We start from the raw sequence: 10,382 nt of genomic DNA on the forward strand, positions 1-10,382 counted from the left end.
TATAACGTGTTTGTGTGCGTCATGGACAGACGAACCCTACAACTGGACCGACTGGTACGGCAGTCTGCGGTGCCAGAACTTGAGAACTGTCTGTGTGAGGCAGTTTTCGTTAGACGTAATGAATGTCTGCAGTCCTTCTGGTAGATCCGCTTCTGGAACCTGCTCTGCACTTACCGGCTAGACGTCACGGTTTCCTTGTACGTTTCCTGGTACGCAGCCTTTATTTTGATAGGACTAACCTGGTGGAAAATTTTGCAGCTCACAACAGTCCTGGTATCGTCTGAAATAAACCATTTTTTTTATTCAGAGACTACTGATATCTGCCTTGTTTTCTCCTAAAGCCGAGCCTAAAGCTATTTTTATTGGCCAGTGTCATGAAAAAACTTATCATGGACCTCACTGACGTATTCTCTTTTTATCTTGAAAACCATGTAGTTTTTTGACTGCTACTAAATATTTTATAAATACAGTATGCATAATATTTGGCCTTTCTTGAGTTCACGTACGGACAATAGAATTTAGTGTTAGCATCTCAAAGTTAAGCAAACAAGATGATAAGTATCTTTTAAGTGTAAATTGGGTCAGGCTGAGATTAGAGGAATTTGAATTTGAGGAGTATGAAAACTTTGTCAAAATCTATTACCTGCCCTAAATAGGATCAATCGGCTGGAATAAAAGATGTACAATTTTAGTTTAATCTTTTTTTTTTTCCTATTGGAAGACAAGTGTTCAGTTGTTCCATGATGGCATTCAAGGAGTAGGAGCAAATAACTTTAATAAATAACATTCTGCTGTTTAAGATCTTCTAAACTGATATTAAATCAATTTAGCATAGAAATGTGTGTTAAAACAGATTAAATGCAATTCTTACAAGTTAAAAAAAAAATTGGTTTGCTATCGTCAATACCATTCAGACACACAGCCAGGATCTCATGGAAACACCAATTCACCAAGACGTTCAGCATATGTTACCGAGGTACTTCATGAGTTAAACATAAGGCTGAACATTTCAAGTGATTGGGAAACTTGCATCACCATAGCTACTTAAGGCTTCACACGAATGGTGCAGGTCAAAAGAATTTTGGCAGTAGATCCTCCAGGACTGGGAACTGTTGCTTTAATTCCTCTGAGAGCTGGCTGGACGACATAACGATGCTTTTCCCCATTAAAATGCACCGCATTCTGACAGCTGAAGGCTTCACACAAGTCAACCTGTCATACACGGATGCCAGAACCCTCCTTCACAGCCACTCATTGTGGACACTGGGCACTACCCGCAGGGTATTAGGACAAGAAAAAGCACATATGACGTTTGATGACAGGTGACTCATTCTGAGCAGTGTTTCCAATATAGACATCAGGCTGTGGTCCTGTCTACCAGAGGACATGTACTTACCCCCTGCGGGGGTCAATGGGTCCTTTCTGCTGTTCCTTTCCCCCACAGCATCAAAAGAGTCTAGCGCAGCACACACAATTCAAACAGTCACCCTGTAAACAACCCCAGGGGTCATATAAAATAATTTAAGGCTTCAGAACTACACATAATGAATACATACAAGAATCAACTGACAGATTACACATTGTTGCATTTTTTTATTGGAAAGCAGCTGATTGTCTCTGGGTGGAGTATGGTCATGAGAACAGGTCGCCAGACCTCACAAGTACAGGAAAAGCACTCATGAGCTTTTCCATGAAAAGCTCACAAAAAAAATAAAAAATAAGAAATCCTTGATCTGAACAAAATATTCTTATTAAATACTTTGTTCTAAACATAGTCAAATGTGCTGACAACAAAATCACACAGATTTTTTTTCATCAATATTGTATCAAACCATGGAGGTCTGGATTTGAAGTCACTAAAAATTAAAGTGGAATATTATCTTCAATATAATATTCAAGTCAAAATGAGGTTCAGTAGTGTGTGTGTGTGTGTGTGTGTGTGAGAGTGACCTCCACGTGCCTGTATGACCTCCCTACAACGCCTGGATTGTCTCCTGAGGCATCTCCTCCAGACCTGGACTAAAGCATCCACTATTTCCTGGACAGTCTGTGGGTGCATTGTGGTGTTGGTGGATGGACAGAGACATGATGTCCCAGATGTGCTCAATTGGATTCAGGTCTGGGGAACGGAGGGCCAGGGCCAGCCGCACCTGCCTAAGGCCTCACAAGGGGCATGAGGAGCTCCTCTTGGTAGATAATGGCAGTCAGGCTACCTCTGGCGAGCACATGGAGGGCTCTGTGGCCTCCCCAAAGAAATGCCACCCCACACCAGTACTGGCCCACTGTCAAACTGGTCATGCTGGAGGCAGCAGAACGTTCTCCACGGCGTCACCAGACTCTGGCACGTCTGTCGCATTCTCAGTATCAACCGGCTTTCATCTGTGACGTAGCGAATTTGCTAATCTTGGTGTTCTCTTGCAAATGCCAAAACATGCTGCACAGTGTTTGCCTGTAAGCACAACCCCCACCTGTGGATGTTGGGCCCTCACACCACCCTCATGGAGTCTGTTCCTGACCGTTTGAGCAGACACATGCACATTGGTGGCCTGCTGGAGGTCATTTTGCAGGGCTCTGGCAGTGTTCCTCCTGTTCCACCTTGTACAAAAGGCAGAGGTAGCACCCTCCTACATGTCTCCTGATGTACTGGGCAGCTTCCTGGTAGCACCTCCATGGAAGTTAAACGTGGTCTGTGGTGACCACCTGCAGAACCACGCCTTTATTGATGATGTCTTGCTAATTGCCTATAATTTCCACCTGCTGTTTATTCCAATTTCACACCGGCATGTGAAATTGATTGTCAATCAGCGTTGCTTCCTAAGTGGACAGTTTGATTTCACAGAAGTGTGACTGACTTGGAGATACATTGTGTTGTTTAATTGCTTCCTTCATTTTTTTAGCAGTGTATATACATGGCAGACTGCAGTCATGCTGTCTTTCTGTGCATTTGTGTTCAAGTAGCAACAGGGAAAAAAAGTTTATTCGTATAGCACATGTCAAACACGGGGGCAATTAACAGTGCTTTACAACTATGATTAAAATGAAAAGAAATACATGACAAAACTAAAGGAGAAAAGATGGCGGAAAGAAATTAGAAATAAAGAAAGAAAATAATGAAGAAATCCACAAGTAAAACTGTTGGCTGGTTTTTATTCATAGGCATCTTTCCATAGTGATGTTTTGAGTTTGGATTTGAAAACTGCTGCTCTTTGAGCAGATCTGAGATCAGTTGATTCCAGGCCCCCGCAGAACACACAAAACACACACACAATTCAGTCACACACTCCCTAACTATTGTGGTGAAAATTGTGTGAACAGTGTAGATCTGGAGGAAACCCACTGCGCCACCATGTGGACCTGTACAGGAAATGCGCACCATACTGACTATATTGTTCATTATTACTGTGTGGTATAAGAGGTATGCAATATAAATTTGGGCAACGGGAGAAATTTTGATTATACCAGCCTATCCTCTCCTCTCGAAAATGACCAAGAGCACATGGCAGGGTTTTCATCGATCCTTAAAAAGTTGTAAATTTGACTTTCCAAAATGAAGACCTTAAATAATATTGTTAAATGACTAGTAATCCTTAATCCTTAAGCACAGCACACGGTGCACACAGTGAATTGTGTCTTCTGCTTTTAACCATCACCCTTGGTGAGCAGTGGGCAGCCATGACAGGGAGCCATGTGGGGAAGGTGCTTTGTTCAGTGGAACCTGAGTAGCACCTTGGCGGGTCAGGATTTCAACCGGCAACCTTCTGATTATGGGACCACATCCTTAACTGCTAGGCCACCACTGTCCCAAGATTTGTTGCTCCAGGTGAGTATAAGCATTTCACTGCATTTCATACTGTGTATGACTATGTATGTGACAAATAAAATTTTAATTTGAAAATTTTAATTTGATATAAAGGTCTTAAAAGTACTGCAAGCCCAATAAAAAAAATTAAAGAAGCCTTCAATCTGTCAGTAACCCGCCGGTCACTGTGCACTTCCAGGTTTACTAAGTGCAGTGTCCATGGAAATGACCAAGGGTGTCCTAGTCTGTTTGGTGCGCTGTGCAAAATAGTCATTCTGATTTTTTAAACCACTGGAGGGACTGCATGATAATACCGCATGAAACTATTAACAAGCAAAGTGTTATTTAAATATTTTCTGACAATATTTTTAATGTAAAGTCTACAGATGAATACAGCAAATCCAAAGATTTTATATAATCATTTGCATCATACAAATATCTGGTATTTCACTGGATTATGGGTGTGACAGAAAGTCTACTTCCGTAAAATTGTTTTATCTGGTATACGGTTATGCTATATGTTGATGTATCTGTAAAAAGTTTATTACAAAACTGCTGCCGTGGCTTTGCTATGGACACACGTTACCCTTTCAAAAACAGTCACATTTAAATGTACATATCAAATTATATAACACAATATATACCGTTTATGGTTCAGTTTATATCGCAATATGAATTTTATACCATATTGCAAGGCCCCATTGTTACTTATCAGTTGCTTATTGATAGCCCGGTTTGCAAACGTACTCACTGGCTCACAGAGACGTTGTAAATGTGCTTGTCTCATAACATTTGATTTATTCACCACATTTTTGTCTCTTTTTTTTTTTAAATGACCCTCTTCACCTCAGCTTTCTGGTCATTTTTGAAAAAGTCGAGCACAACCTCGATTACCTTCTGGTAAAGAATGTCATTGCTCTTGACAAATTCAAGTAGCTGGATCAGATTATCCCATTTCAGCGAGCCGAGAACTGCCATGACACTTGAGTGCAGTTTTTCTTTCTGCTGTTGTGGGAGAGCCATGATAATCTGAGGAAGGGGCTTGAACTGTCCACTGGTCATCCACCATCCCCACAATCCCCCAACAGCGCCACCTGCCATAAAAATAATGATAATACATTTGATTTCTCTCACAGATAGTTGTAAGTCCAAACAAGCAACACAATCTGCCTCAGACATACAACCCTGCCACCTTGTGTTAAAAAAAGGCAAATCAACAAATTGTCTTGATTGTGAACAAAACAAAGTGATTCCAAAATGATGTGTATCACTGTGCATGCGCGGAAGCTGCAAACTGTCTCTACAGGCCACATTTTGGACACAGTCAATTCTAGAAGCAGATGATGCAAGTACATTTTTTTCATGTCTGTGATTTTCTTTGATTAAAAAAAACATATGTAATGGATCAATGTGATAATGAAGGCACGTTGCTATAAAGAAAAATTTGTTTCATTGTTTCATCGTCATTGTTTCTTCATTTTGGACAAAGAATGGGCGGTTGTCATAAATAAATAAAGAAAAATAACTGAACAAATAAATAAATGAAGATTATGTTTATGTTGTGCCAGCTAAAAATTAAAAAGAGGTCAGTGCAATTCAGCACAAAAGAAAATGAGTTATAGTTCACGTTCATAGTTCTTTTGAACGTGACACATGAACAAGTTGGAAGTGGCGGAGCCAGGACATTTTCAGTGGGGTGGCCAGGATGGATCTGCAATCATTTTGGGGTGGCATACATGTCTATTTTGGCACATGTCTCTTTTGTATATCTGATGCTTGTCTTCTACCTTTTGCACTACAATCATTCTCACATACAGCCGGTATAAAGGGAGATTTAGTTGTAAATTCCTCAATGATCATTTGTTGTTTTCTGGATGCTATATATATTTGCCTTCCTAGTCCACCGTACAGTGTTTTGGTGAATCAATTACAGAATTTACAGATTGAAATGTGATATTTACAGCAAATAATTCGATTATTTCAGAGTTCATAAATATCTATGTGATGCCTAATTTATAGATGGCTTATAGTTGTAACCCGAAGTTACAACTATAAGTTTGATGTTTGTTATTACCCGAAGTATCAAATATGATTAAAAAAAACATACTTTGTTCTTTTTTTTTTTTTATTTGGACACTTGTGATGCAGTGCTTGTGGCAGCCAATAGGGTGGCCAGGATTAAGCCTGATATGGCCACAGCCACCCCCAGCCACCCCACAGCTCCTCCACTGCAAGTGACTCACTGAACAAACTGAATCAGTTCAGGTCACCGTATGTTCTGTAATGAAAAGTAGACATTTCAGTTGCTCGCCTACCCACAGCAATCCCTGGTGGTCCTGCAACTAGCCCCCCTGCACAGCAGGCCATGCCGGTCACAGCCCCTGCTGACACAGAACTTTTCACAGCCATCTTCACCTCTAAGTTCTCTGACAGTTCTCTGCAAAGTTGCATGACATCGTTCATGCTTGAAGACATGGTGAGCAATGGGATATGGGAGTGGCCTCTTTGAAAAAAGAATGAAGAAAGAAAAGGAAACCAAAAGCCAGCTATGGTTTTGAAATAACAAAAGCTAATGTATGATAAAAACTATTTAAAGAAATATTATCCCATGGTAATGTGTAATAAGAGTTAAATTGTGATGTTAAATGTTTAAATTTGTATGACATAAATGTAACAATGACATCATTTAACATTAAAAGTCAGATGCTTGTTTGTCTTTGTTAAAATATATAATGTAGATTCAAATATCAAATAAAACTACTGTCAGACTTAACTTACACTTATATTTTGCCTTACCTAATTGAGCTCCACGACAGGCGCTGATTGGGCTGCTCTGGATACGGTGCAGTATGGAAGAAGGCTGAAGGACTGGTGGAACATGCCCAGCTGCTCCACTCTTAATCTTACCTGCTGTCTACAGAGTAGGAGCATCAGGTTTGACGCACCTGTAAGAAAAAAAAAAAAAAAAAAAAAAAAAGTAGGAATGTTGCTGCAGATCTGTAGAACACTCATTCTGCAATGTTGTGATGGATATCTGAGAGCCAAATAGACAAGAATGGGAAACATGCCGTCATTTCTCATAGGAAGAATAATGTTGTGGATGTCTGAACGGGGAATTGTGGATATCTACTATATATCTACTATATATATCCATTCTAGCTATTAAATGTTAAAGATATCTAAAAATAATAATTCCAACGAGGAAGAATAGATTTCCAGATATTTGGCATTACACTTATGTAATGGTACCAATACTGTTTCGACTATATTTAGTGACCATTTTGACTATATAGTTATGAACAGTATATATATTAATATAACTATATCTAAAACCAATTACAGTTAGGAGTGTGGTCTCTTTATGTTGCCATATGAGTCATGGCGTGCAGCGGTCAAAGTTCAAACAGTTTCAACTTTGACCGTGTTGTGTGCACAAGGCCACCGAGTGTGGCTTTTATGTAGAATATTCCCACAGGAGACTTCAAGCACCTCAAAGGAGGATGAGTCCCGTTGTTGGTTGTCTCTTGTTGTTCTCTTGCCATGAGCCGCTTGAGGTGCATTGTCTTTGGTTCCGGCGGATTATTCTTTTTTTTTTTTTTAAACCAATATTGGGGAAGACTTAATGGTAGATTAATTGCAACATTTCACACTGCGTTTAATTGTCAAACCGGTTAATCCCTGCAACCCTATCCCTGACCAACTGTCTGCCCTTCTGACCTGGTTGCCAGTCCTAACTGTATAACTAGACCTGAAAACTATCTGCAGATTTCCATACTACGGTGTCACTTGTTCCTGACCAATTACAACTTTTAGAACTGGAAAATTGATTCGTGCATACTTTCTTGGTGCATGGGAATGAAAGATGATTCTTTCATGAATATCACGCTGCAGTCAGGTCTCTCTGACTATGCATGCCAACCACAGTGCTTGGCCAGTCTGACTGCATGTGTCTTTCTGTCTTTCGCCACTGCTCACGGACTACAGTTCGAACTATCATTATATAGACAACGCTATACCTCAACATTCTATAATGTGAACACTCCTAAATAAAGGGGACACACAAACTGCAACAACATACATGTATGACACATTTTACACAAATCTTGCAAACTTTTGCTTCCCTTGGATTGTCCTATACATCTTTAGTAATTCTTCATTTTGCATGCAACACAGACCATAACGTACCACATTGTTTAATACCAATAATACAGAGTAATCATCTCTATCACATCATGGTATGAAATACAATTACCCTTTACCGGGGGAGGGGGGTTACATTATATTACATTGGCAAAAATATGAAAGATTGTCAAAATGATGCAGACTGAAGAATCTGACAAATCTGGTAAGGCTTCTGGAGAAAAAAGGTTTAAGAGTGGTCAGATTTATGAACTTCAAGTATATCATACATGATCTAGTTGGTCAAAAATGTGGCACCGAATTATATGGGTCTCTATTTCTTTGTCGCTTTTGTTTTCCGTTCAGTCCCCATAACACACCTCAGCTCTCAGCTCCTTCGAAACGAAGCTGATCAGCGCAGCAGCCACCTGCTGCTGTAGAGATGCATTACCCATAACCAGAGCTACCAGCTGGGCCACGTCAGTCCAGTCCAGCGTGCCAAGCACAGCCATGATGTCAGAGTACAACTTCTGCTGCTGCTGTGGCGGAAGCTCCATGATAATTTGAGGAAGGGGCTTGAACTGTCCGCTGGTCATCCAGCATCCCAGCAGCCCACCAACAGCTCCACCTGCCGCAAAAGCAATGATATGAGAAATTATATTTCTGAAATCTTCAATGAAATTTATCACTAGTCACATTGCAATTGCAGGGATACACAAATATGGTTTGGAAATCTAATCACAAGTAGATATGACATCATTTTAGCAAAAAATAAAAAATAAAGAGTCAATTGACACACCACAATTATATTGCAGATATCAACAATAGCATTTCATCTAGTCAGAATGCCAAAAGAAAGGTCTAAAATTTCACTCTTGACTAGTTCTAATTGCATCTTGAACATTCACAATACCAATAATAATTCATTAAATTATCTTAATTCATTAAGATATCCTGAAATACAGCAGCAATTTCAAGATTTACTGGGTAGAATAAATGTGTATTGTAGAATTGGAGCTACAGATATATATAATTTCATTTTATCCCAACGTAGATTGTAATGTTCAGAATAGCATTACGGAAAGTTAGTTTTTGATTTGGTATAGAAAGAAAATATGTAAACACAAGCGAAATGTATTGTATCTTTTCCTACATCTCTCAAAGTAGTACTTGTGTTTAGTCACTATACCTGTGATTTTTAACCCATTTTATATAAATCTTATTCAATAAGCATACACAATATTTTAAATCAATTAAACGAAAATAATGAATTGATACACACACACACACACACACACACACACACACATACAGTACAGGCCAAAAGTTTGGACACACCTTCTCATTCAATGTGTTTTCTTTATTTTCATGGCTATTTACGTTGGTAGATTCTCACTGAAGGCATCAAAACTATGAATGAACACATGTGGAGTTATATACTTAACAAAAAGTGGAGACCTGGACTCCACAGTCACCGGACCTGAACACAATCCGGATGGTTTGGGGTGAGCTGGACCGCAGAGTGAAGGCAAAGGGGCCAACAAGTGCTAAACACCTCTGGGAACTCCTTCAAGACTGTTGGAAAAGCATTTCAGGTGACGACCTCTTGAAGCTCATCCAGAGAATGCCAAGAGTGTGCAAAGCAGTAATCAGAGCAAAGAAACTAGAATATAAAACATATTTTCAGGTATTTCACCTTTTTTTGTTAAGTACATTAAGTTATGTGTTCATTCATAGTTTTGATGCCTTCAGTGAGAATCTACCAACGTAAATGGTCATGAAAATAAAGAAAACACATTGAATGAGAAGGTGTGTCCAAACGTTTGGCCTGTACTGTACGTATGTGTATTTTTTCATGTCCAAAAATACTCAGCACGACTGCTTACCCACGGCGATCCCCGCGGGACCCGCAAGGAGCCCCCCTAAAAACGCCGCTCCGCCCGTCACCGCAGCCCCTTTCCCGGCATTCTTCACGGCCGCCTTCATCTGCCGGTCCGCTGACAGATCGCAGCACAGTCGCATAACGTCGTTCATTCTGGGCGACATGGCGAGCGGCGGTGATGTCGAAAAGCTCCTGTCGTTTTAACAAATAATAAAAAAAACACGTTTACTTTCACACGTGCTAATTGTATAAATAATTCCAGGTGAAAAAAAGGATCAGCCAACAGTCAAATATCATACAATTATGACCAACCGCCGTCCGTCCGAAACAGCGCTCCGCTCCAGGCGACTGTTTCACTCCGATAAACGCGGAATAAGTCGCTTGTTGTGTGTAAAACCAGAAGGTTTTATACCCGCCGCGCGTCCGCTCCACGTGCGCCGCTTTTTCCAAACACCTCGCCGCTGCAAACAAAAGTTGTTCGAGTTACTTTTAGTTTGTTTTTTGCGAAGCGCCGGAGTGAGCACGTTGCCTGAAGAGTCCAGAGTATAGCGCCCCCCCGCGCCTGGGCAGGTAATGGACGAA

The 10,382-nt window shown here is 40.3% G+C and overlaps 2 protein-coding genes across 4 annotated transcripts; both read right to left on the reverse strand.

The window, feature by feature from the left end:
- Positions 1-4,149: 4,149 nt before the first annotated feature.
- Positions 4,150-6,724, reverse strand: LOC114766159 (protein C19orf12 homolog). Its single transcript, XM_028956794.1, has 2 exons — positions 6,115-6,724; positions 4,150-4,893 (listed from the first exon to the last, which is right to left on the reverse strand). The coding sequence occupies exons 1-2, from the start codon at positions 6,272-6,274 to the stop codon at positions 4,628-4,630; spliced, it is 426 nt and encodes a 141-aa protein (XP_028812627.1). The 5' UTR covers positions 6,275-6,724; the 3' UTR covers positions 4,150-4,627.
- Positions 6,725-7,976: 1,252 nt separating this feature from the next.
- Positions 7,977-10,344, reverse strand: LOC114766076 (protein C19orf12 homolog). Of its 3 annotated transcripts, none has more exons than XM_028956680.1 (3): positions 10,113-10,344; positions 9,805-9,992; positions 7,977-8,546 (listed from the first exon to the last, which is right to left on the reverse strand). In XM_028956680.1, exons 2-3 carry the CDS (start codon positions 9,962-9,964, stop codon positions 8,281-8,283), a joined length of 426 nt encoding a protein of 141 aa, XP_028812513.1. In that variant the 5' UTR covers positions 9,965-9,992; positions 10,113-10,344; the 3' UTR covers positions 7,977-8,280. The 3 variants fall into 3 exon arrangements, with proteins under 3 accessions (XP_028812513.1, XP_028812514.1, XP_028812515.1); XM_028956681.1 differs by having other exon boundaries at positions 10,100-10,344; XM_028956682.1 differs by having other exon boundaries at positions 10,213-10,342.
- Positions 10,345-10,382: the final 38 nt, after the last annotated feature.

Source organism: Denticeps clupeoides, chromosome 16 (genome assembly GCF_900700375.1).
Source record: "Denticeps clupeoides chromosome 16, fDenClu1.1, whole genome shotgun sequence".
In the NCBI taxonomy this organism is placed as follows: domain Eukaryota; kingdom Metazoa; phylum Chordata; class Actinopteri; order Clupeiformes; family Denticipitidae; genus Denticeps; species Denticeps clupeoides.

Excerpts from the sequence above, each read along its gene's own strand:
- LOC114766159 (XM_028956794.1), bottom strand. The coding sequence starts at position 6,274 with ATGTCTTCAAGCATGAACGATGTCATGCAACTTTGCAGAGAACTGTCA. Across the intron at positions 4,894-6,114 it reads ACCACCAGGGATTGCTGTGG|GTGGCGCTGTTGGGGGATTG; the intron begins GTAGGCGAGCAA and ends TTTTTATGGCAG.
- LOC114766076 (XM_028956680.1), bottom strand. The coding sequence starts at position 9,964 with ATGTCGCCCAGAATGAACGACGTTATGCGACTGTGCTGCGATCTGTCA. Across the intron at positions 8,547-9,804 it reads TCCCGCGGGGATCGCCGTGG|GTGGAGCTGTTGGTGGGCTG; the intron begins GTAAGCAGTCGT and ends CTTTTGCGGCAG.